The sequence below is a fragment of the Argiope bruennichi genome, chromosome 4 (genome assembly GCF_947563725.1).
Source record: "Argiope bruennichi chromosome 4, qqArgBrue1.1, whole genome shotgun sequence".
Lineage (NCBI taxonomy): Eukaryota > Metazoa > Arthropoda > Arachnida > Araneae > Araneidae > Argiope > Argiope bruennichi.
The window spans coordinates 51,519,365-51,547,066 of record NC_079154.1 but is presented as its reverse complement, the minus strand read 5'-3'; the positions used below and the strand labels follow the sequence as shown (position 1 = coordinate 51,547,066).

At 26.8% G+C, this 27,702-nt stretch overlaps 2 protein-coding genes across 6 annotated transcripts in view; one reads left to right on the top strand and one right to left on the bottom strand.

Moving 5' to 3' along the window:
- The window catches only part of LOC129966743 (E3 ubiquitin-protein ligase MYCBP2-like), an 84,754-nt gene extending 66,607 nt beyond the window's left edge, over positions 1 to 18,147 (top strand). For all 3 annotated transcript variants that reach the window (XM_056081296.1, XM_056081297.1, XM_056081295.1), the window contains exons 64-79: positions 969 to 1,208; positions 1,726 to 1,908; positions 3,929 to 4,186; positions 5,846 to 6,132; positions 7,374 to 7,464; positions 7,540 to 7,659; positions 8,878 to 8,985; positions 10,048 to 10,176; positions 10,676 to 10,811; positions 11,555 to 11,652; positions 11,753 to 11,938; positions 12,485 to 12,592; positions 12,946 to 13,155; positions 14,931 to 15,038; positions 16,868 to 17,033; positions 17,476 to 18,147. In XM_056081296.1, the coding sequence (XP_055937271.1) occupies positions 969 to 1,208; positions 1,726 to 1,908; positions 3,929 to 4,186; positions 5,846 to 6,132; positions 7,374 to 7,464; positions 7,540 to 7,659; positions 8,878 to 8,985; positions 10,048 to 10,176; positions 10,676 to 10,811; positions 11,555 to 11,652; positions 11,753 to 11,938; positions 12,485 to 12,592; positions 12,946 to 13,155; positions 14,931 to 15,038; positions 16,868 to 17,033; positions 17,476 to 17,591 (2,544 nt within the window). In that variant the 3' untranslated portion in view covers positions 17,592 to 18,147. The remainder of the gene's footprint in view (positions 1 to 968; positions 1,209 to 1,725; positions 1,909 to 3,928; positions 4,187 to 5,845; positions 6,133 to 7,373; positions 7,465 to 7,539; positions 7,660 to 8,877; positions 8,986 to 10,047; positions 10,177 to 10,675; positions 10,812 to 11,554; positions 11,653 to 11,752; positions 11,939 to 12,484; positions 12,593 to 12,945; positions 13,156 to 14,930; positions 15,039 to 16,867; positions 17,034 to 17,475) is intronic.
- A 200-nt stretch (positions 18,148 to 18,347) lies between these two features.
- The window catches only part of LOC129967064 (major facilitator superfamily domain-containing protein 6-like), a 116,752-nt gene continuing 107,397 nt past the window's right edge, over positions 18,348 to 27,702 (bottom strand). For all 3 annotated transcript variants that reach the window (XM_056081717.1, XM_056081716.1, XM_056081715.1), the window contains exons 3-5: positions 26,264 to 27,640; positions 22,410 to 22,556; positions 18,348 to 19,376 (exon numbers count right to left, since the gene is read on the bottom strand). In XM_056081717.1, the coding sequence (XP_055937692.1) occupies positions 19,315 to 19,376; positions 22,410 to 22,556; positions 26,264 to 27,640 (1,586 nt within the window). In that variant the 3' untranslated portion in view covers positions 18,348 to 19,314. The remainder of the gene's footprint in view (positions 19,377 to 22,409; positions 22,557 to 26,263; positions 27,641 to 27,702) is intronic.

Below are 27,702 nucleotides of genomic sequence, written 5' to 3'. Positions count from 1 at the left end.
ATCTTTATTTTAAACTTTTCATTATTTGTTTTTACCTGGTTTTTAATTTTAATGAATATAGTCACCTTTTTATTTATTTATTTTGAAAAAATTATTGTTAAAAAGAATTTGCAGAGTTTCATTAGCCTTTGATGACCAAATAGAATTAATTAATTTTGTCACTCTACATTCGTTAACTACTATTTATCACAACAAGAGAAAGTTTTTATTTATAGTTGCTAATCAGTTATGAACTGATTAGCTATGCATGCAAAGGGGTAAAATAATTTGGAGTAATAAATACAGTTGTTAAGCAGAAGACTCTACCAAAGTTTGATTATTTCATGAAAATGGAGGGTAATTGGGACAATCGTTGATGATGAATCTGAGGGCTAATGCTTTCACATGAACTGTGAAATAGCTAATTCGGCGCAGTGGTTTATGGCTGTAGGATTCTATCGAGGTTTTTCCACATACTGTAGAACAGTGTTTTTGAGATTTTATTTTTCTAAAAGTAAGAGTGTCAGATGGGGGGGGGGATTCATCAATGATAATGCTTGCCATTTATTTCAAATATATAGTTATCATATTGATGAAATTAAAAATTTATTAATTAATATTTAGTGAAAATTTAATTTTGTTTAAATCTTTACTTTTCGACGACCTTGATAAAATGTATAAGTTTATCTGCTTAAAAAGTAAAATTTAAATTTTTATAAGCCTTGCATCTTTGTATATGATTTTGTATATGACTTCTTATTTAATCATGTTATATGTCTTTTTTTTATATAATTTAAACAACATTCATGAATTTTTTTTAAAGAAAGGAGAAAGGAAATATATATATATATATATAGTTATTTAAAAAGTCATTTTATTTAAAAACTATTCCAGACTGAAGCACAATGGTGTATCTTTTCCTTAAGAGTGAATTATTTTAAGAATTTTAAATAAAATTAAATTAAAATGTAATACTTTTGTAATTTTAGCTTGAAGTTGAGACCCGTTATATCGGTTGGCTTAGTTGTGATATTCCAGATGGTAAATATGTTTGTATTCGATTGGAACTGAAAGGTCCAGATAATACATTGCGATTGCGACAGGTTAAGATCTTGGGCACTCAAGAAGGAGAAAGTCTTAGTATTGGAAAAAAATTAACAGCTGTTCAGATACAACGAAAAAATTGTGAAGCTGAAACTTTGAAAGTCTTTAGACTGCTAACATCTCAAGTAAGTCAACTTCAGCTTATTTTGAATTAGTCTTTTTTATAAGCATTATATATTTAAAAAATTTAATTACTAATTTTATGTAAAATAATTCCTTACTTTTCTTATAATTATTTTACAATTTTTTTAAAAAATTCTTTATTAGCCAGGGTATGTTTTATTATATTTATATAATTTATTATTGTTTATGTAAAATATTTGCTATTCAAACTTGTACATTTTGTACTGAACATAAAAATCATTTACAAAAACTATATCCAATTACCTAATTCACAACTTTAATTGTTTACTAATTGAACATAAATATATATATTTTTCAAAAAGTATTTATTATTTATTTAGTTCAAAATCTGAACTTTTTGTCATTAATTGCTCACTGTAGTTTTACAATAACTGCAATTTAGAGTTTGCAAATGACTAGATATATTCTTTGCACTATGAACTAAATATTGTTCCAGTCTTAAATATTATAAATTCAGTTGTATAACCTAAAGCAATATTTTCTGAAATTCAATTTTAGGTGTTTGGTAAACTCATTGCTGGAGAAAATGAATGTGAAGATGAGCTGAAGAATGGAATTAATCAAGATAATGATAGACTACCCTTATCTCAGTCACAGAGTACACTAGAAACTAATGATCTCAAAGAGCATATGGTTGGAATTTTGTTTTCAAGAAGTAAACTCACTCATTTGCAGAAGCAAGTAAGTATCCTCCAACAAGCATCATATATACTATGTATATATTTTTGATGTAACTTCCTTTATTAAATTTGGATTTATATATTTTTTGCATGATGCCAAATTCTAGAGAAATTAAAAATACATAATTTTTCTCTTGAGTTATCAGTTTTTTAAATGTATTTATTTATATTTTATTAAAATTAATATGCTGTATGATGAATTATTCTCAATGAATTTTAATAATTCTAAAATATTTTTAATGCTATCGAAAAATGTGCTTTTGTTTTTTAGTAAATGAATTGGGAAATGGCAAAAAAATTGTTTTTATTAATTGTATATAATAAGTTAATTTATATATGTTTGTAGAGTGATCGTTTAGGTTTCAATATACAGGGTGTTTATAAAGTCCCGGACCCATTTTGAGGTTTAATAACTCGTAAAATAATAAAGATATAAACACACTTATGGCATTTATTGATGGAATAACTCATATATTTTCCTTTTCAGGTTTGAATATTTTTACTTTTGTAAATATCGTCTGCACGTGTGGTTATTTTCAGATAATTTCATTTTCCAGTCTAAATATCTGTACTTTTCTAAATACTGTCTGCTTATTAATTGCATTTTTCTCTCTTTTGTTTTTGGCAACTATTGCAATGTTATGTTTACTTTTGATGTGTTTGTTCTATGTAGTACTTTTGTATGTGATGTTTTATTCGAGTGGATATTAAGGAGAATGCGTACACCACAAGAGAAAGCACAGATTTTATGGTGGTTCATAGAAATGAAATCGATAGTGCAAGCACAGAGAAATTTCAGAAGAATTTACCAAAAAGATCCTCCATCCAAAAACAGCATCTTGCGGTGGAAAAAGAATTTTCTAGAAATTGGAAGTATCGAAGATAAGAAACGTTCCAGACGTCCTTGCACAAGTGATTTTGATGTTGAGCGTGTCAGAGAGACATTTTTACACAATCCTAGAATATCTATGAGATCAGTGACAACAGAATTGGATATGCCAATTTCGATGGTGTACAAGGTTATTAAGAAAAAATTAAGACTGCATGCATACAAAGTTCAAATTGTTCAAGTTTTGGAACCGAACGATAGGCCTAGGAGGATGGCCTTTGCAACAGATATGCTAAGGAGAATAGAAGATGCTACCTGGCGTGAAATTGACTATCGACTTGATATTCTCCGTGCGACGAAGGGGGCACACGTGGAAGTTCATTGACAAGGGTCATGAAACTTTTTGAGTCTATTTAACCATTTATGTTATTAATTTTAATCTATCTTTATTATTTTATGAGTTATTAAACATCAAAATGGGTCCGGGACTTTATAAACACTCTGTATTGTCCAGTTTGGTACAATTACTTATTTGGATACATACAGAAGAGAACATTAATTTCAATATATAATAATAATAATAAACTCTTTCTGACTCTAGACTGCGACCTTTTGAATTAAATATGGATCAAATTATTGAATTGTCAGCATTTACAATTTATTATTATTATTATTGTTTTGTAATTTTAGCTATATTTTCCAAAATTTCTTTGTTTATATTATTTTGTATTATGTATTCAATTTTAACTTTAATCATAACTATTGATGGTTTTAACTTTAATGAAGTAATTAATGCTTGTTTTATTTATCTTTCTTATTTTACTATTTTCAAATTTATGTATTTTTCCTTTCATACAAGTGCAAATTTTGAAAGTTTCATTATTTGTTTGATAAAAAATTATGTTAATAAGTGAATGTTTCATCTATTTAATCTAATAATAGTAATAAACATTTAGCTTATTCTTTTTTAAGATGGGAGTAATGTAAGAGTTTAGATAAGTAATCATATTTAACATGTCACCTTGTGATCTTTAACAGCAATGCTTCATAAAGTATGTACGTTTCATATCTTTTTACTTCCTTTTAGGCAAATCATACTGACATCTTTTAAGTCCACACTCTCTTCCTAGTGTAGCATTTAATGTGTTTAAAATGAACTATCTGTTTTTTGACATAGTATTCTTTTTTCAAGGTGTGTTCTCATATCGTTGCTGCTATCCGCAAAGAAGCCTCCAGGGTCCGAGACGAATGGGAAGCCTCACTTTGTAGCAAGTCTCAGTCTGTAGAAGACCTGCCAAAGTCTTCGGATGCCTATTGTTTCGAAATGTTGTCCATGGTTTTGGCTCTCAGTGGTTCCAGTGTTGGACGATGTTACTTAGCTCAACAAGCGGGTCTACTCAGGGATTTATTCAGCCTACTGCATACAGGGTCAGCAAGAGTGCAGAGACAGGTAAAATAACTCAATAAATTGGCCTGAAATGCATGGATGTTATATCATTTCTCTTATTATGTTTTCAGTTTTTAAAATTACTTTTATATGTTTGTGAAAAATGCCAGTAGATAGCTGTAGATGGAAATATGAAATTAATATGTAGCAGTTATTTTCAACTTGCCAAATTATCCAATGTTTATCATTCATCCAGAATTTGTATTTGATTCACAAATCAGTTCAGAGAAGCATTTAACGAAGTAAAATTTTGATATTATATAGTGTTCATAAAATAACCTTTTTTTTTAATGCATCTACAGCTAAAATAATAAATGGAATGAAACCATATTTCATATGCAGACCAAGGAAGGTTTGAGGAAATGAATTCCACTAATAAGAAGAAAAAATATGGTATCTTACCAAAAGTTACAAATGCAGTATTTTGTAAATATGGAAGATCTACTGAAAATGTTGTATGTGGACTAGGATACCTTAACATCAATTAATATAACTCTGTGGATTTCATATTCTATATCACCCATTTTTGTATACATATTTTTTTTTTTTATTATTGTTTGAGCATTAATGAAATTTTGCATGACCATTTTTTAAAATCTTTTTGTTTTATTTACACGTTTCTTGTGTTCTATCAGCACCCACCCAAATTTCCTATCTTTGCTGTTTTGTTTTTATGTGGAATTTATTTTCTTAATATTCTCCAGTCTTTATTTGGAATTTGGTTTCATTTGTTCATAAGTTTTCCCTAAAATGCCTCCAAAGAGGGAAAGTAATTTTATATCTGGAAAATAATTTTATTTTGTCTGCTTTTATTTGGTATTTTTAATATATAATTAGCTATCTCTAGTAGATAACCATTTATTTTCTTTTTTCTATCTAAATCATGTAGTACAGTTAATTTATTGAATGTTATTTGATTGCTATGTTTAACACACACACACACACATATATATATAATATTGCATATTAATTTTGGTTCTTAATTTTTTTAATTAATTTTGTTTTATATTATTAAATTACATAATTTTAAAATTCAGCATTTCAGTCCGGGACTTAAATTAAAAGTTAACATTTTTTTCAATTAATTTTTTTATTGATAATTCCTATTAAAATTTTATGAATGTCTGAAATTTTTCTCTGCACTTGAATACACAATATTTCATTTTTATTTTTTGATCTTAACTAATTGAAAAATTTTCGTATCTAAAACTAAATGATTGATACTAAAACTTTATCATTTTTTTTTTTGTTTGAAATGACAAATTTTTTATATGATAAATTATTTATCCTTGAGTTGTTATACCATATCTGTGAATAAGTAATGTTGATTTTTCATGAGATTGAAATAAAAATTAGCAATTAAACGAGATTTTAAATAGCAACATTAAAAAATGTTTTTTTATTACATTTGCAAACTTTTTAATCTAAAATGAGCCTACTTAAATTATGCCTTCAAATATTTATGATTATTTTCGTGAATCATAAGAAGTAGATGAGAAAACAGCATTGTTGATTCATAAAGTTTTCTGAATTTTAGTTTTTGATAATTAAAATTCATTTTGCATTGCTGCTTGATTTATGAAAGTTTCTATAAATTTTTAATGCTTAAATATCGTAAAATTTTTTTACTATCATAAATAAGCTTGATTACTTGTATCCTAGGTTACTTCCTTACTTCGACGAGTTCTTCCTGAAGTCAGCCCACCAACTTTAGCATCTATTCTTGGTGTTCCATCCCTACCTCCATCTGATTTCAGCATTATTACAGAAAGTAACAAAGACAGCAAGCAGGAGGAAAGCCTATTTGATGTACATAAGACCGGAATTCTTGATGTATTCTTGGCCTGCATAGCAAAGGCATTGAATGTGCAAACAAAAGTGAAAGGATCTTCTGCAACAAATAGCAAAGGAGTCAATACAGTTACCTTAGCTACATCCATTCATCCAAGGTTGATGTTTTAAATTATTTATCTACTTTTTTTTTTTTTTTTTTTAGTTTTAAATGTAAAGCTTTGAGTTTTAATAATTCTTTAAAAGTATATTTGTTAGACGACCATTTGGCAAATACACTTTTAAAGAATTTTTTTTTTAAACCCAAGAAAGTATAAAGTTTCTTAGGAATCCTTTGTTATCTGCTTAACTTGTTAGCATCCAACTTAATTGCATCTAAAACATTAAAACAGTGAAAATTGGGAAATAAAATCAAATTCCGATATTTTTTAATGACAATTAGAAAAATTGAATAAAAATATTACTTTAAAAAAACTTTTATTGTTATATTAAGCAATTTGTAAAATACAACAAAATATCTAAAAATAAAGATTTTGAAAATTTTTACATTATCTTGGAAAGTTAAATCAGTAATAATAATAATAATAATAAAAACAGGTTGAAATTGAAAATATTTTGATTTTAAGATCTTGTTAATGAGTGATATACACCACCTCAAAATATTGTGAAGTTTGGGGATGCATGTTGATTTGAATTGATGAAGGGAAAAAGAAATGATGGAATTTAATCAATTTAGCCATTTAAGTAGGACATTAAGTTTTGTCATATAAGTAGGACACTGGCCAATTTTATGTTAGTTGAATTATTAATATATATATATATATATATATATATATATATATATATATATATATATATTATGAAATTTAGTACAGGTTATGGTAAGGGAACAGCAATAATGAGTTTTACTACTATTTCTTCTATTTAAAAAATAGCAATAATTAGTGTTTTAGCTAGTTAAAGCAATCAGCTTCCATTGTTTTAGTGATTTTATGTATTTTAATTTTAATAAATAAAAGAAATTGGAAAGATTATGCACTTTTTTTTAGAAATTGAACATCTTAGAAACAGTACCTACAATAAATATGTTATTTTGATAAAAAAATTTATATTTGTAAATTTTAGCCAGAAAAGTCCCTTTTTGTGTTGACTATTCTTTGTTTATTAATTTTTTACATTTTCTTATATATTAAATTTTTTGTGTATTATTTCCCAATTCTACTTCTAATTCAATTCATTAGCTTAATTTTTTTTTAAAGTTGGGATTTTAACTTATACATAGTTTCTGTCTTTAAGTAGATTATATTTGAAACTGAGATAAAGTGTTGGGATATTATTTGCTGTTAAATTAACAAGCAAAATAATAATAATAATAACTTTTTTAATTCTTCTTTTCTAGAGATAATGTTGGTAATCGATGGTGGCTGAGAGGCTGCATGGCAAGGAAATTAGCTGAAGTTATCATACAGCTTTTAAAGGATATGGCTGCTGTATGTATTGTTTTTATTGAAGTTTTTTTTCCCATTTAATACTTATGTCAATCTAATGATGTTTATTTGTTTAAGGGTAAACTAACAGAATCTTGGGCAGCTGTTACTAAAGGTGCTATTGCTGAGAACATTTTGAACCTTACTAAATTAGAAGAACAACATCGTACACCTACTGAATGTTTAAGAACTCCAACAGTATGTTTTTTATTTAGTGATTTTCGTTGATAAGTAAATTAGTAAAATTTTTCAAATGTGTTAAGAGATTGTAATTTTCATATATTCTATTTGTTATTTAATATTATAGATTTTTGAAGACTTCTTTCTTGATAATAAATATTTTGATTTTGATTAAGAAAAATGGGTTTTTCCAGATTTTTTTTTTTTTTTTTTTTTTGCTGCTAGTTTTTATATTTTTAAAAATGTGGTGAAATATATATTTTTTAAATATAAAGAGTATTACTCTTAGTTCAGTGTGGAAATAATCATGGGAAGAACAGGAAAAAGAGAGATAGAGATAGAAGAAACATAATTTAAGTTATAATTGTTAATAAATGCAATGTTCCAGGAAACAAAAATTAGATGTGATCCTTTAAAAAAATATATTTTTTATACATAAAACTTCTGAATTCTCATTAGTTAAAAAATTATAGGTGAGCAGTAATGATCTTTTTTATTAATTTTATATTTCAGAAAACTTTATCTTGTCATAAAATTTTAAAACTTTTTTTGTACGTTAATAAAATTGTGAAATAATTCTGAATTGAAAGTTAGATTACAGTTTATATAATTGAAAAAAAAAATATTCTGTTATTAATAGAAATTTAATTTTATTTTTCTTACTATTTCTGTATGAATTAAAATTGTAATTATTATATGACATAAATTATGTGTAAAGTTGAAAATCTTACTAAAAACTGAATATAAACTGAACATGACAACTATTTTATCATAATAGCTATGTGTTCATGGAAATCATTTGAAATATTGAATGTATATTGTTATGCAAAATATCTTACTTGAGAGGAACTATTATAAGTATGCTAAAAAATTGGCAAGATTTATATCATTTTCAATACTCAAATACTAATAATCTCCATCTCTCAGACATTTTTTTAAAAAATTTTTTTTATGTACTATTATATTATATATTAATTATTTTTTTTTTTTGTTATTATGTTACAAGAAATATATAATATGTCCAAAGTCTTATAAAAAGAAATTCACTTTTCCAGTTCTAGTGATTAAAATGGTTCTTTAATGATTACCTTAAATTTCATGTTTTTAAAATTGAGTCATTTTGATATGTATCTTCATTTAATCACAATCTTGAATGTATTATTTACATGCTTAATGAAAATTTGTTATTATGTCGGTTTTAAAAATAATGATATAAGAAGGTTATTTTCTTTATAGCTCTGGTTGGCATTGGCTTCTTTATGTGTCCTAGATCAAGAACATGTAGAACGTCTTTCTTCTGGTCAATGGGCAGCTGGAGGTGATGGCCAACAAGCTCAGCCTCGTGTATGAAAAATATATTAATATGTAGCAATTAAACCATTATTATTAATAATGATCTAATAAAGTAAAATAAATCTAATATATATATATATTATTCATACATAAAATTTTTATTATATTAGTAAAGAAATAGGATAGATTGTATCATTCATCAATATTTTTAAAGTTAGCTATTGATGCATTAAATGCTGTATCATACAAACAAATAAGAATAGCTTTTTCCCAGTGCAATCATTAATCCTTTTTCAACCTCAGTTTGATGATTATTTATGATCACAGTCAATAAAAACTTTTAGGAATGGTTCTTATTTTCAAATGAACTAACAGATTTAATTAAAAAGTGAATTAATGTCGTTTTGAAGACTCTTTGCTGTAGAGACACACTTGTTTTTTCAATCCATCTTTCCAATATATTGACATACTTAAGCTTTTACATAAAATATAGATTTAATATTATGAAATAAATGTAATTTTCTGTTTTGTGAGAAACTAATGCAAATGGCCTATAATTAAAAGTATTGATTTTATTGATACTACTAGCTTTGTTGCTGAACAAAAACTTATTTGGATTATATATTACAAAGATTTCCTATATTTTAGAATCAAAGATTTGATTGTATAAATTTGCAAATATTTTGATTTATATTTGATATTTAGACATATTTATAAAAATAATTAGTAATAAAACTGAAATTATAAAAAATGTTAGTGCTTATATTTTTTTTCTCAAAATTTTAAGTTATAGATTCTTTTTTTAAAAATTTTGTCAGATGTCTCTTGATGCGTTTCGAAACTGACTTATTTTATGTGGTATGCCTTTTCCACATATCTACATTACTTTGCATTACATAATTATATATTTGAATTTTATGAAAATTGCTTAGTTTAAATTATAGTATTCTGTTTATAAATCAGAATTATAAATTCATTTTCAGTAAAAATTGTCTTAAAAACATTGATTATTGATTAATTATTTTATTTACAATAATTTTAATATGAGTTGTGCTGAATATTATTTTGAATATGTATTGTTTTGATATATTTTAATGTACTCTTCTTTCATAGCCTTTCTGTGATAATCATGATGATTCTGAAACTCCTGCAATAATTTTGTGCTCCACGTGTGGGAACCTATGTGCAGAATGTGATCGCTATTTGCATTTGAGTCGAAAAACTCGAAGCCATCAGCGTCAGGTACTTTTTCTCATAGCATTAAAAATATTTCACTTCATTGTAGAAATATATGTTAATAAAATATTGTGTTAAAAGTCTTGTTTTTCTAAAATCAGCAAATGTGCTTAAATAATGATTTGCTTATATTATATATCTATAATTTTTATGTATTAGTTAATATTGTATATTAAATAAAATAAACTGATAACTTTCTGTAAGTGATATGCATAAATTTGAACTCCCAATGGGTTGGTTAAATTTTATTCAGTTGCAAAAGGGATATTTTTGAAAAATTGTTACTTTACACCAAAACTTAGTAATTTATGATAAACTTGTTTGATTTTTAAATATATTCTCTTTTTTTTTTAATTTTATTTTAATTGCCTAAATATATGGTATAATGTAACATGGTAGATTCTTTTTTAATGTGTGCACTAATTGCTGTACAAATTTAAATTGTCATAGAATTTTTGAAGTATATTTACTCTTTTTATTCCATAAAAAATTTCCCTTCTCAAAGGTATTTAAAGAAGAGGAGGAAGCCATTAAAGTTGATTTACATGAAGGCTGTGGTAGGACAAAGTTATTCTGGGTGATGTGCTTGGCTGACTCTAGAACTCTGAAAGCCATGGTTGAGTTTAGGGAAGGTACTAGAGGTAAGTTACTATCTATTATTAATGTCAGGTTCAAAATAAATTCCATTTATTTTTATTGATGTATATTATTGTTAGATGAAAGGATTTTTTTAAATATTAATCTTTACTTTGTTATTTGTAAAAAAAGTATTATTTTAATAAATTAGAAATAGATTGAAGCCTTTCCTTTGCCATTGATTCTAGGCCTTTGAAAGTAATATCAGAGATTTTTAGAAAATTTGGAAATATAAGTAATTATTTAGTATATATAATTTGTAAATATCATTAAATTTCTTTGTTCTGCATTTCATCAATTTAGTTTGTGGAATACTACAAATTCAGAATAATCTTAGAAAAGTAGTTTATTTATTTATTATTATTTTTTATTTATTTTCTTATATATGTTATAGTCCTACTTTTTACTTTAAAAAGTTGTGTAATTTCTATTTTTGGAGGCTTAGAGCAACAATATAAAAACTTCTATGATTGTCATTTCCATCTGAAATAATTCACACAAATTCATATTTATTATACTAGTAATTATATAAAACTTTACTAATTGCATACTGTCCATTTTACATATTTGACTCCCCCTCCCTTAAAACTGTGCAGTTGTTTATTCTTTTCTTAATGATTATTATTGTAATACTTAAGCAATATGAATGGATTAATAATAAACTAACAATATAATAAATATAAAATTGATCCAGAATGAAAGATGGCATTATTTTTTCTGAATATGTGCTTTATTTTATTTTTACTAGGAAAACCAAACTCATCTGGTGTTTGCAGATTTTGCGGCTCAAGCAGTAGCACTGGCCTTTTGTCAATTGGTAACGTTTGCAATGAACCAGAGTGCCAGGTAAGGACTTTCTCTTTCTTTAAAATTTTAATTTTTCCTGTTGATTTTTTTCATTTAATAACCAAAGTCATACATACATACATATATTATTATTTTTTAGGAACATGCTAGGAACGCCTGTTCTAAAATGCTGTCATGTGGTCATATGTGTGGAGGCATATGCAACGAGAGTCCTTGTCTTCCTTGCTTACATCGATGTGGAGATGTTTCTAGCCTCAAGCAAGATGCTGATGATATGTGCATGATCTGCTTCATAGAAGCACTTGCCTATGCACCTGCCATACAAGTGAGTGAAAGTATTCAATTAGCTAGATTTTGTTAAGAGCAATAATAAGAAATAATTTGCAAAGCAAATTTAGTGACTGATCGGCATGCAGTCTATCTACTGTATTGAGTTGTAAATACTAATTAATTTCTCTTTATATTTTAACAATTTAAGAAAACCTTTGCCTATAAAATTCTCTTAGTAAACTGTTTTATATATGAATAATATATGTAATATTGTTCATAAATATATATAAAAAAAAATTAATGTGAAATGCCACTTTTAATATGCCTTTATTTTAAACTTATTAATTTGAAGCATTTTTAGTAATTGGCTCAATTTTCATGATATTTGTAGCATATAAGAAAAATATTTCTACAAATATAAGTTAGCAAACTTGATTTTAAGGAACATCTGATACTGAGAATTTATTCTAACAAACTTGTCCATAAGAACATTTTTTTTTAATAATGAAAATATTTTATTTTATTTTTGTGTGAAAAAGTCATTACAAACTATGTAGCTTTTTATTTTTAGAATATTTATTATGTAATGCTTATTTTATAGCTTTCCTGTGGCCATGTATTTCATCTCCATTGTTGCCGTGCAGTTTTGACTAAAAAATGGTCTGGACCTCGTATCACATTTCGCTTCTCCTTGTGTCCCATTTGTCAAGTAGGCATCTTATTGTTTTCATAATTTCCTCTTTCTTTATATTTAAAGTGCCTCATTTGAATTAAAACAGTGTAGCAATTAATGGTGATTTAATTATTTAGTTTTCATTCCAATTTTTGTAAATCAGATTTTGTACTTTTTCTGTTTTGATTCTTATCCATCATTAAGAAAAATATTTAATGGAATGAAACTCATTAATTTTAAAATAAATAACTTATTGATTTCAAATATTAATTTTATTTGAATTATTATGCTGAAAAATATATTTATTTCTTTTTAAAATGCTTGGATTTATTTTGTAAACTAATCCAATTAAATTGAAAAGTAAAATATATATATATATTTTTTTAAAGGCACCTATGGATCACCCAGTTTTGAAAGAATTTTTGGATCCAGCTCGAAGCTTGTATGAGGATGTCAAGCGTAAAGCTCTAATGAGACTAGAGTATGAAGGTTTGCATAATGTAGAAGCCATTTCCACACCTGGTGCTAGGTTTTATAAAGATCCTGCTGGATATGCTATGGATAGATATGCATATTATGTTTGCTTCAAATGTAAAAAGGTATTTGCTTTTTCATTGTATGAAAGAAGTTGAATAGTTGTACCTTATGATTTATTTTTATGCCTCATATTAAAATGACAACAGTAATAATACTTTTTTTTAACAAAATCTTAATCCTTTTAAATTAAATCTTATTTATTATATATGCATGTATATCAGATAAAAGAAAATCATCTTACAATCTGTGCAAGCTTGTATATTTATTTTTATAATAATTTTATTGTAGTTTTAGAATTTTTCTTAATACATCAAGCGATTTGAAACCATATTCTAGTTAAATTATTAGTCTCAAAGGTGTTTATATTTTATAAAGATTAATTTTATAAGAGAATACTACCTAGCTTGGCAAAATTGTGAATGTAACAAATATTAAAACTTTAAAGTATGGCAATTATTTTTTTAAATTAATGAAAACTGTGTAAGTTAAATTGTTTTCATGACAAATTGTTAACATGACTTTTGACTTTCTCTTTATGGCTCATTTTAAATAAAGAGAGACAATAATAAAAAATAATATAATGAAAAAAAATTCTTATAAGTATGACAGGTTATGGAAAATTCTGCAACCTGCCTGTTTTCTGTATGGTGAAAAATCCGACAGTATAAGAAAAATATAATGGTGTATGAAAATGTAAATACACATTAACAAAATACAGTCTAAGCATATCCAAGAACAATACTTGAGATAAATAGCAGTCCAAAAGCAAAAAATCAGTAATAAACAACTGCATTAGCACAAAGCACTCAGAGAATTTGCTGGAGAGATTTCTCTAAACAGCTGGCTTGAGTTGAACTCAATTCATCTGGATACTATTCCTCTTTCCACTTGATTTCTCATATCTCTAGGGTTTTTACGACAGATAATTGAATATTCTAGAACAAATGCCAAAATTAGTGCTAGTAGGGTAATTGCAAAGTTCTCAAATATTTTGTGTCCTTCATATCTGTTGTCAAATTTATTATCAAGCATCATTAACTTGAGATCCATTCAACAACCATTACTATATCTGTAAGATTATCTTTCTTACCAGGGGATTACAGTGCTAGGAAGCTATATTATAAATTTGTAACATTGCTTCTTTCTTCAAAGACTGATGCTCCAGTAGCCCTATTAGATAGGGTTATGATCAGTAACCCAGTATTTGGCTAAGCGATTAATGTGAATAACTTTTTAACTTGTTATTGGGTGACAAATTCTGTATCTAATATGTTTCAATTTCTTGATGACAGTAGAATGTCTTCTTCTGGGTTATACATCCAGACTTGACCACATTTCTTAAAATGTAAGGAGTCCCAAAGAATCAAATTATGTGACAGGACTTTTCAGAATGAGTTCTTGCCAAATGTTTGACTATTAAATTTAATTTCTTCTCCAGAAGTAGTCTAATAAATATAAGGATCTTCCAACTGGGTATTTTGGATTTCATTTGAAGATCAGTTGTCCATTACTTTTATCATTAAAGCGTTTACTTATATAATTTCATGGAACTATCTGTCCTTCATTTTTGTCGCCGAGGTTGGGAGTCATTGATTCAGCATCTATTACTATATCTGTAAAACTATCTTACTTCCTTACCAAGAGATTTACTATGTAGGAAAGTAATATTACAGATTTGTATCAATATGTTTAAAGAAGAGCTTAATACTTTTTCTGAATTAACTCAGTAGGTTTAAAATAATTGTTTTCGTATTTTTCCCCCCTAATTATTTTTTCCAAGTATCTTAAATGTTTTAGTTCCATCCTTAAAAATTATTTTTTTCTTGTCTACCTGTAGGCCTATTATGGTGGAGAAGCCAGGTGTGATGCTGAAGCAGGTGCTGGTGATGACTATGATCCTACTGAGCTTGTGTGTGGAGCTTGTTCCGATGTTTCTAGAGCACAAGTAAGTTAATTAAACTGCATATGTTATTCAGATTCAACCATTATATAAATGATCCTTGTGATTTAAAATTTCAAAGTTTATGAAATATTAATTCATTATCTTTCTCAAATTATCAACTTACCATTTTTGGTGACCAGGTTGTTTACTAAATTTTTACATGTATAAAACTTCTTAGCTAAATATTCAAATTTTAATAGGCATCTAACTTGTACTATTTTAGAAATAATACTGAATTGCCCATTTCCCTCTTTATCTCACTTAAATTATCGACCTTATTCTCAAATGGGGCATGATTAAATTTCAGTTAATTTTATAATTTATGAATTTAATTAATTTTGATGAATTGAAACATGCTAATAAAACTAAAATTTATGCTAAACATGTTAATTTTAAGATTTTTTGTGCTAAACTAAATATGTTTCATAATGTTTGCTATTAATTTCATAATTTTTCTTTACCAATTCACTTAATTATATTGTAAAGAAAATAAATCTTCAAGAAAAAAGAATAGCAATATAGTTTTTATGTATTGTTATAACACAGAAAAGAAGTATAGTATTCAGAAATGAACAAATTATTAAAAATATCATTTACTTTCTTTTGAAATTAAACATTATCTTGTAATTACCACAAAAAAATTAAAAGAGACATAATAATATGAAAAAATAAGCCAAGTTTTGGTCTTCAACAGGGAAAAAAATATCCAAGACAAACTGTTTATAAAAACAATGAAAATTATTTATTATAAAAATGAGAAGTATTGTTATGAAATATAAAATTTTTTTTATAGAAATAAGAGAAAAAAAATTATGACAAGTATGTTATCATCATAAAAAAATGATTATTATTGTTTTTAATTTCCAAATGTTAGCAAATTAGTTCGTTTTTCTGTTTTAAAATTTTCAGAAAAAATTAAAGAAATGCGAAAATTATGCTTAATTAAGAAAAAATTTCCTAGTTGCTCATTTCAATTGTCTTAAGTATGTTTGTGCTAAATTTTGTAAATTTAGTTTCAGTAGTCTGTCTTTTAGAGTGTTACACACACATTCTTTATTATTATAGATAAATAAATGATTTATAGATAACTATACATATGACATTTTATGGAACATATTTGAACAATGATAGCATAAATTCTGTAGAATGCCTGATATATTATTTATTCCCATTAAAGCAAAGTGTGTTGTTTTTGGTTTTCAACACTAAATCCATTCAATCTAAAATCTAAATCTAAATTCATAGAGTAGAAATGTTTACTCTCTATGAATCATTTCTTGCTCCAGTCTTCTGAATATGCATGCCTTAAGTTCAAATCTATTTAAAGGTTAAATTGAAAAGCCTTTCTTTGTATCAAGATGCTTTTTCCATTATATTAAACTTTCAATTTTTAACAAGGAAAAGTGTTAAAGAATCAGTCATCAAAATTTATCATCTTGCCATTCTAAGAAAAGCCATACTTAGCAATTATTATTTTTTTTAATGTTTAGAAACCAATTAAAGAAACACAAAATAGTTTTTGCTGTAAATATTTAAATACATTTTTCCATTAGTTTAGCTATGTTTTGTGGAATCGTTTGCATGAATGTGCACTGTATTGACATTTCCATTTTATTTAAAATTGTTCCATAAGTTGCCCTGAATTTAATTACTATCCATAGATAATTAATTAATATTGTAAAGAATTAATATTTGCTATAATCTACATATCGTTTTAAACCAGTTCTGTTTTTACAGTGTTAAATGAGGAAAAAATTCTGAAGTAATTTTGAAATTCACAGAGTTAGATGTATTTTCATTCTGCAACAACTGCAAATATTTTTCTTTTCCAGATGTGTCCGAAGCATGGTACAGATTTTCTGGAATATAAATGTAGATACTGTTGTTCTGTGGCTGTGTTCTTTTGCTTTGGAACAACTCATTTCTGCAATGCATGCCATGATGATTTCCAGCGAGTCACTAATATTCCTAAAGCAGAACTTCCCCATTGTCCAGCAGGTATGATTTTTTTGTATATTTTTAATATCATTACTGGAAAAAAAATTCTTTGAAAATATACCTTTGCAAATCAGAACTATTTGTAATTAATTGGAATATTTTATTTAATATCATTTTAAGTACAGATTGTGTGGAATAAAGTTGTGGATTTTCCAATTCTAAAGTAGCTGGGTTTTTTTTAAGAAGTAATAATCAGATTATAATTGTTTTTTAAATAAAGTTTTGGTTTACTTAAGAATGCATTACAAAAATTGTAGTAAAATAATGCTTTTTTTTCTATAAAACTTGTAATTCTGTGAATAGGTTGTCCGAAATCTGGATATCGGCATTTATTTTTATCCTTTATAGATTAAAAGGAATAAATATTATCCTCATAATTTTTTTAAGTAATTATAAATATGAAAAATTGTAATTATAAACAAAGAATTTCCCATTTTTTTAGGACCTAAGGCAAAACAGTTGGAAGGTGATGAATGTCCACTTCATGTTAAACATCCTGCTACTGGTGAAGAGTTTGCCCTGGGTTGTGGTGTGTGCCGTAATGCTCACACCTTTTGAGGTGTTTCAACATTTGTACATATATATAGATTTCTACCAATACCCATCCCTACTGCAATGGATTATTGCTGTAAATTGATGCTTGAGTGCCACATTTTTTCATGTATTGTACATGTATATTATGAACTCTGTATATAATATGTAAATTATAGTACAGACCCTCCTTGACCACATTTCATCAATATCTGTCCTGTGATGAATTCACATCAAAGAGTATTTTGCATTTGACTAGGTTATGGCTTCCATAATATCCCTTTTGACTTTGTATTACTGACTTTTTAAGAGGGCAAAAGAAAAAAAAAAGTGTAATTAATCTTAACTGCAAATCAATCCTGAAGATCTAATCACTGGGAACAAAGTGTGATTTTATTAATTTGCATTTTTGGAACATAAATAAATAATTCCCCTCAGGTTCTAAATTATTTTATTTATTTGAATTTTTAATTACATTCTAGGTTATTAAATTTTTTTTTGAAGGATGATAAAATGAATGAGTGCATGAAAAAAACAATATTTTTTTGAAATCTTGATTTGCAAATAAAAAAACATGAATCTATTATTGTTTTGTTTTTTAATCCAATATTTTTTATTAATTTTCATAGTATTTTTTTCGAATTTCTACCATAAAGTATCCATGTAACAAAATATTTAAAAGGTGAAATTTTAAATTCTGGCCAAAATTTTTTTAAATGTAATCACCCCCCCCCATAAGCTACTAACCAAGTAAATTGGAGGGAAAAAAACAATAATAGCCAAAAAATTAAATGTCACTTTTTATTTATGAAACTAACAAACATTATTACACACCAGGGAAACCAACGAAAAAAAGTTTAATCTGCTTTAGTTCAGAGTACACCATAAATTTACACTTGGAACATCAAACAATGATATAAAATATACAACATCATGCAAGATTTCTACATTACAACCTATTTAATTAGTTAACAGAAAACAGTAGAAAGGAAACACTGGAAATCACTACTGTTGTAGACTTTATATTACAAATTAGAGTCTTAAATAATATAATCTCATATTTAAGAAGAAAAAAAAAAAAAATCAATGACAATAAAAACTGCTAATTTTGTGTCATGTTTGAAATAATTTGTTAAAAAAGTTATTTTTCACATTAGTGAAATTTAATGAAAGAAATCTGCATTAAGGAATGTAATTGACAGATAAAATTATTTCAAAGAATTGGCATGCATTATGTAAATGCTATAAGAGAAACATGGCATGATAATTATTGTGTATAAATACTAAAATCAAAAGTGTATGTTTTGATTCAATATCAAATGAATACTTTAATTTTTTTAAAAAGCAGATGTAGATTAGCATCTGTGCTGAGGAAGAACTATAAATAAATGCATGGTTTATATTAACACAGACTAACAAATAATTTAACATTAAATAAGTAATACTTTGTCTTTTCATCAAAATAAAATATTTTCCTCATATACTTCCTGAGATCAAAATTTCACTAATTTACTTCTTGAATGCATAATTTTCAGTTACGATTTTCTTTAATAGATAAAGAGTTTAAAAGTATATGAAATTAAATATGAGATTTTACAAATTGAATCCAAGATTCTAAATATTGGTAAGTAAATGCATCAAAAATGAAAGATTTTATGAGTAATATAAATAACATGATATGAACCTAGAATTACAAATATGAGATTCACGATTTGATTTTACAAATAATTTAAATGTTCTTTTACATACATTACATAAATGAAACACTTTCTTCAACAACTGGAGGAGGTAGCGCTTCTTGTCTTCTGCGTTCTGTTGATGAAAGAGAAAAAAATTGAATTATAAAACAGTTTTAAAATGAAGGAATAGCAATGTAATGTTATTTTGTATTTTTACATAGGCTAAATCAAATTTTCTCGTATCAGTATGTTTCATAAGTTTCCAAATCTTTTGCACATAGATTAACAGTAAACTTCAAGATGAAAATTATTCCCATTTTCATCATCTTTTCAAACCATTCTGCATTCTTGTTCAATTTCTCAACTTTTAGTGATTTTTATTTTTAAAACAATGGCGAGCTAGAGAAAAAAGTGAAATAATAATTAGTAATTTGCAGATTTTAATCCTTAAAATATTTTTATATCTCCAATTTAAGCAAAAATTAACATTTTATTAATCTTTTAAATACAAACTTACTAAAATTTTTTGTTTAAATACATATAATCTGTACTAACTAACACAAAAAAAATGGCATTCATTTTAATAGTTGCATAATGAAACTTCACCATTTTTTTACAATCTAAAGCATTCTCTAAATCAAAGAGAAAATAAATAAGCAATCAGGGAAAAGATTAAAGGAGTAATCGGGAATGTTAACTTATAGCAGCAGTTCTTAACCTATGGGTCGCGAAGCATATTTCTTGGGTCGCGCTGAGTTGAACCAAAAAAGTTAGTAATACACCAAATTTCAGACATTTTAGAAATGACTTGAATAAATATCAACAATCGAAAATGAATGTGATTAACAAGATTTGATGCAAGTGATTTTCATGAGGAATTTGTTAATATTAATCAATTTCAAGAACAATTAATAGAAATACAAAGTGACCAAGCACTTCGATACAATTTCTACAAAAACACTGAATCTTTATGTGCTTTCTGGTTAAAATTAAAAACCGAAAAGCCAATAATTGTTAAAGAAGCCCTAAAAGTATTATTGCCCTTTGTAACAACATATATGTGTGAGGCTGGTTTTTCGGCTCTGTGTGTAATCAAAATCAATTACCGGAACAAGTTAAATCCTGAAATAGATATAAGGTGCTCCTTGACAAGCATTCAACCGAGGTGTGAAGATCTTTCAAAATGTATTCAAGCACAAGGTTCTCATTAAAACTGTATGACTTGCATTTAAAATTTAAAAGAACATATGTATTGATGTTTCTCTTTTTTTAGGAATAAGTTAAAATGTCAATTATTTTCAGAAAGTTATAAATATATTTTAATTTGGTCAATAAAAATTATTAAAAACACTTGATTATTAATTAAATTTTCCTTGGATCGAAAAGTACTTTTGTTTATCTTTATTATTAAAGAAATAAAAAATTTGTAAGTTAAAAAAAATCATCATCGTAGGATTGAAGATTTTTTAAAAATATGATCTAAAATAAAGCAATAAAAAAATGTTGACTTTTTTTTGGGTCGCGACATGAACATATTTCTCAAATTTGGGACGCGGCCTTAATACCTTACCTTAAAAAGGTTAAGAACCACTGACTTATAGTATGCACTAGTGAAGCTTTAGTAAGCTGGAAAATGAATACTTTCTTCAAAGCTCTAGAGGAAGAATATCACTTTTCAGCATTATTTTCAAATATTTTACCTTAGTTGCAATTATGCTAAAAAATGAAATAAAAACTTTTGTCATTAAATATTTTGTGCATCAGTTATTTGTAAAGTTTTTTCTTGGATCTATCTGATGTAATGATTTAGAGTTTGATACATTTTTGGACTTTCACGTGAAAAAAAGGATAGTATTCTCAATTTCTTCTAACAATTTGCATCTTAAGAATAAGGTTTCATGGCAATAAAAACTAGTATTATTCATACATTTGAAATAACTGAAATGATAGGAAAAGATATTAAATATAGGAATGCAATACTGTCATGTCACATTCTTTCAATTCACATTGTTTTATGTCAATTTACATGCATTTGATCTTTCAAGAATGAAAACTATTAATGACAATTTGATATCAAGTATAGAAGAAAACTGAAGTTGAGGGAGAAAAAAATATTATGCTGAGGATGGAATCTGAAGATGATTTTAATTCTTTTCAATAAGAAATGGTGGAAGTAATTTATAGTAAATCATCCATTGTTGATTTTTCAACAAATATGCATATTTTGATTGATTATGTTAACAGTATCAAGACCTGTTATTCACAAGTTTGAGGAATGGATGGAATTGATGCCGATTAAAAATCTGATAAATTTGAAGAAAACTTGATCAAAATTTGTTTTGGTATTTTAATTGTGATTTCCAGAGTCAAATAAAGGTTATTCTTTCAGATCCTTTAGCTTAAGTAGACTTTTTCAAATAGTGTAAATGTAACAAAAAAATAAGTCAAATAGAAGTATGAATGTTCTACCTTAAGTGAGAGTTGTATTTTCTACTATTAAATTAAATTATTTCATTTTAAAATGCTTTTCTATGTATTAAATATTTCCTTCTTGAGCCTGATCAAAGTCGGTCATTTGCTTTTGCAAATGTTCATTTCTTTTCAAAAATGGAGATTGAAGGATAAAAATTATTTCCAAAGTATTAAATTGTTGCAAAAGTTTAAATGTGATATTTCATAAAATAAAAATCATTTTTTTTTTTTTTTGAAAAATACTAAAAAAAGTTTCACTTTGAGTTAGTAAAGGTGATAAAACAAATCAGAGTCATTAGGTAGTAGCTTATTTCATTTCATAAATATTCTCTTTGAATCAGTAATAATAGTGATCTGAAGTCATAAGAGGTATTCTTAATTACCTTATGATCTCTAGGTAATTGGAAAAATACTGGAGTAATTGTGAATGTCAAAGCAACTATGATGTTATGACTTATTTAATAAATTAATTTGGGAAAAATGCATTTAATTAAAACTTGAGAAAATGCATATGTGACTCATATAAATTATAGACCTATTTTCCACCTTTTATGATCATTTCAAATTTTTAAAAAATGACAAAGTCAGCAAAATTAATTCCCATTTACCCTAACTGACTCTGTGCAAATATCCTAATATAATGTGAATATATTATAATAACATTAAATTAATAGAACATAAAAATAAATATTACCTCTTTGGTTTAGGATTTTTACAATTATGGTAAATAAAATGTTAACCAAGCAATATCCTAAAGAAATTATGCCAGCCCAGAAAAATGTGAACGTTCCGTCATATGTTTGCATTGACAAGCCACCTACAAGATTTCCTACAACCATACCTAAAATAGAAAATTAATACAATGAACAAAATGATTGAAAAATGAGCAGCTAAATAATCCTGTTTTATAAAATGTGCACTAATATGAGTACTTACAAATACAGACTAAAACAAATAAAATCGTGCTCACATGATACATATCAAACAAAATTAAAAATTAATATTGGAATCTATTATAGATCTAACAGGAGATCAAAGCCATTATTGCACTGTGACATTGCGTACTATAAAACATCTACCATATTATACAAGTATTTTTGTAAAGATAGACAGACCACTGGTAAAAAAAAGATATTGTGAGATATACTGAGAACAAAAATAATATGACACAGCTGTTTATAAAAAGATGTGTCCATTGAACCAAACATCAAATTAGCATTCAATTAATAAAATCTTTTTAACCTTTTTTCAGAATGAGATCATAACTTCTATTTGGCATGATTTTAGCTAGTATTTACAAATGCTAGCTGAAAATGCAACTGTATTTTGCAAATAGTTTGTCTCAATTTTTGTCCATTTGAGGGAAATTAATTCATAGTACAGTTATACTGCCTTCTACCTGCAACCCCTAATCTTGCAAGTATGTCTTATATGATTTTTAATGTATTTGGGTTGGGGCTGCAAGGTGGCCAATCAATAATATATTTATAATATTACCAAAAAATCATGAAATGAAATGAACTTTGCAATATGCGCAGGAGCATTGTCCATGAAAAGGAGTTTCCAGCATGCCTCGATTGTGAAGGAAAACAGCTGATATTAGCAGCAAATAATTGTCTAAAATGCTATATCAATTTTTCTTTTATGTCCAAATCTGGCCCATAGTATTATAAGATACCCACTAACTTGTCTCTTTGAGAATATCTCTCTAATGTCAAACATATTATGTGAGTAGTGTTGTCAGCCATTTGGCCCATTCAGGTTGAATTTCTTTTCATCATTAAATGTCACAAAGTGCCAGTCTTCTTTCCAGGACATCGTTTTTTATGTGAAGTTCAATTGCTTTTTAATAAATTTCAGAATAGCTTTCCTCTTCCAGTAACCTAAAAACTGCATTACCAAACTTCTTTATCACTTTATTGGACTGCTATCAATAGATTTTAATATTGGAAAGTTTTGTAACTTGACCAAAATGGATAAATTTTGTTTACATTTTAAGTCTGTTATGATAGCCCTTTTTTGCCAGAATATCACTTTTGACAGGCAAGCTGATTTTTTTTCTTCCCATAAGCATTTCTAAGATACAAAAAAAAAAAAAAATGCATACAACATTATGTGATTTATTTAAAAGTTCAGATATTCGTCGCTTCTTTAATTTTCTCATTCTTTGTAAATCATCAGTTTTCTTTTTTACTCAATCAGTGAAAGACACATTTCATTTGATTACAGTGTGATGTTCAAATACTTTCACAGGAACCAGAATAATCCTGCAGTAAGAGTTACTTATGTAAAATTTGTAAAAATAAATGTTTTGGTGCAAAGGTGGACCTAATTTTTCTAAACAATCTAAAAATAAAAATTTGTATGAAATAGAATAGAATTATTTTTAACAAATTGCTCCCTAAATAGTTATAAAAATTATTGTATAATTTTCTCTACCAAAAAAGTTATTCTTATTTTCAATTAAGAATTGAAATTTTGAGAAATGCAATAAAACTATCATTTTGATACACACTGTATATAAGATGGGTGGTCAGTAAAGCCCTTTAAATTTAAATGGGGCATCTCATATCACCAGGGAGCAACGAATTCCTATAGTGAAGTGACTGTGTTGAAATTATTTAGGCGTTTTATTCCTGGTAGCAAAATAGGAAAGTTATAAAAAAATAATCTGGTATTATCTTACAATTTTTCCAAGTTAAGCAACAACAAAGTGAAATCTAAACAATGAAAAAAAAAATCACTTGGAAGTGGGAAGGATACTGGATAATACATTTTATAATATACGGCAAACCTTTTTAAGTCATAATTTTAATCTTAAATATCTCCAACAATTTTGCAGATAATTACATGAAACCTTTTCCAATGTTTTTAGTATAATATTGCATACATTTTACTTTTATTAGTTGCACTTTTTGGCCTATCTCCTATACTTTTTGAGCTAATTTTGTAACTTCCTTATTTTGCCACTAGCAAGAAGTGGTGCTGTTAGCTGTTTCATTACGGTTGGTACACATTATTTCCCTGGCTATACAAGATGCCATTTTGAATTTAAAGGGTGAATAAAAGAACTCTACCGGTCACCCTGTATATATTTGCACACACACACATTTAAAAAACAATCAGCCTTAATGAGTTTTTAATGAATGACTACAAACTTGTGCACTTAAGGAAATGTAATATCACTCATTAAAAGAAGGAAAAATTTTAGAAATAGACTCAAAGAGAGAGAGAGAAAAAAGTCACATCAATAACCTTCCCTTAATAACATTATCAGAATTACATTTAACTTCTCACACATCTCATTCATCAATCTAACACATCAGTGTTGCAAATATTTGAATCTTCTTTATTAATAGAAAAAATTATGCACAATCAATTACTTCTATGTAAATACGAATTTCCGTAGTTCTAAAAACTCAGCTGTATCTTTACATTATACAATCGCATTTTTCCCCACATCATTTATTTCAAATAGTTTGTAAAAATAATATTTTCCGAAATATCATTTAGATATGTTATTTTTATATTCACTAAGAAAAAAGATTATGTAATCAGTAAATTAACATCTATAAAAGTGACGTAGAATTTTTGGAATTATATAACTTTCTATTTAATAAACTTATAAGTTTAAGTTAATCACAAAAAAGGCTAATTTTTTAAATATATATAAAAATAAAATTAAAAATGTTAAATCATACAAAAACTATAACCAAAATAAAATTAATTTTATTTATGCCTACATTGGTTCTATAATGTGCAAAACATAAAATAATTTGAAAATAACCTACTTAATTTTCATTCAGAAAACACTCAATAAATCAAAGACATCAGTGTTATTCTTAAAATGAAATGATAATGCATATGTTGCCACATTAAGATATTCAATAAAAAGTAAACAATTCATTTCTTAGAAACATGTATAACTTCAAAACATAAGAAATTAATAACATAAAAAATCTACAAATTTTTTTACTTAAAACAGAAAGAAAATTTATAGAATAAAAAGATGGCCAGATATTTTTTTCTTCTTACAAATAATTATCTACATACATTAAAAGCAATTAATAAAACTTGCACAAATAGCTTCAAATAATTTAGTTTCCTCACTACTAATAATAAAAGTATGCAGAAGAGAAATTTTATGTGCATGTATTTTCTAATAACATTTATTTCATTACAACTGCAGAATTTAAGGGAAAAAGAATTGAAAATGCATAAAAATATTTGTTTCTATCTTATTTAAGGCAAAAATTAAAATAATTAATTATATCCAGACTTTATCAAGAGAAAAAAAAACTTTTTCGGTGAGTTTTTAGAAGCATTGTGCAACAATTTGCTGCTTTATGCCATGAATAATCTTATAAAAGATAAATTTTCCCATGCTTATCAAACACATTTTACACCTACCCTAATTTCTGAAAATTTTAACAAAAAAAAAAAAAAAAAAAAAAAAAACATTTTTAATGAAGTGCAGAAAATTTTACCATGTGAATAAAGTGTGGCTGGCAGACTTAAATGTAGGAAAGTTTACACATACATACTTACCAAGTTCGAAACCACTGCCAACAAGACCTTGAACTGTTACTTCAGTTCCTGGCAAAGCAGATGTATGGGCAAATGAGGCCATGGTAGCATAAAATAATCCATATGTAGGTCCTTGCAGCAGTTCAATGGGTAGTACCATCCAAGGATTTTCTATGTAGGAATATGCAATGAATCTTGCACCAAAGGCAATGAAATTCAAAGTCAGGATATTGAAATGCCCCAGTTTTGAAATAAGAGTGCCTGAGAAGAAGAAAAACAACAATTCTCCAAGAAAACACTGCACAGCAGGAACAATTCCTAAAAGGATCCTGTTTGCGCCCAAATTAATTAAGTGCCAATAAAGGTAGGACCAAAGAAGACCAGTAAAGGAGCCAATCATAAGCACAGATAATATGAAAGACAAGACCTTAAATTGCTTAAGTAGTTTGCCAACATCTTTGCACACATTCTGTGAGCACTTCAAATTTTTGGTTTTTAGCTTGATGACAACCCTGAGATCATACAACAATATTGCAAACTGTAAGATGGCACCTGGTTGATAAGCTTTCAAAAAAGAATCCCCAGTCACAAGATCATTTACATATCCAGCAAGTGGAGAGAGCAAGCCCCAGCCAATGGTGCCCCACAACCTTTGTCTTCCATAAAGGTGTCCATTAGCACCTAATTCATTAAAGCAAACAGCATCGGAAAAGCTAGATGCTACGCCACTCAAACTAACACATATGGTTGTGAATATAAGGAAAAGCCAAAATTGATCACTGCTGTATTCTGGTTGCTGCTTTCCTGTAAAGCATTCTTGTAGAATTGGTTCACAATAAGAACTACAACTGAATGTCAAATTTACAAAACAGAGTGTGTTCATCTCGCGTTCAGAAAGAGTCATGGCTTTCACTTTAAAGTAGTGGGTTGATCTATTCTGTTTCTCTAAGTTAACAGTTATCTCAGCAGAATGCATATCTGTCTTCTTGCAAACTTTCTCCGATTTATTATTGATCTGGACTATATGAAATTCTGTACATTCAGTACAATACATATAGCATCTCAAAGGTTTAGATACCAAGACTTCTACCATGCAATCTTGGCTAGGTTTAGATTTAAAGAACAAGGTTGTGCCAGATGATGTACATCTAATGTCACTATTAATCATGTTTCCTTTTCTAGGTATTGAAACAGTAAGTGTTGATGACAGCATAATAGATGCCACAAAGATAATAAGGAGGAGCTTTAAATTATCAAAGTGATCTGCAACTGCTCCAAAGAAAGGTTTTAAGACCATTGTGACAAGTGGCAATAGAGAATAGATAACCCCCACAGATACAGCCGAGATCCCTATTTCCTTAGCATGAACTGGTAAAAATGGAATGACACATGCTAATGCTGTGAAAGAGAGAAAGAAAATTTTTCATTACAAATTATCATTATAAAGAAAAATCTTAAAA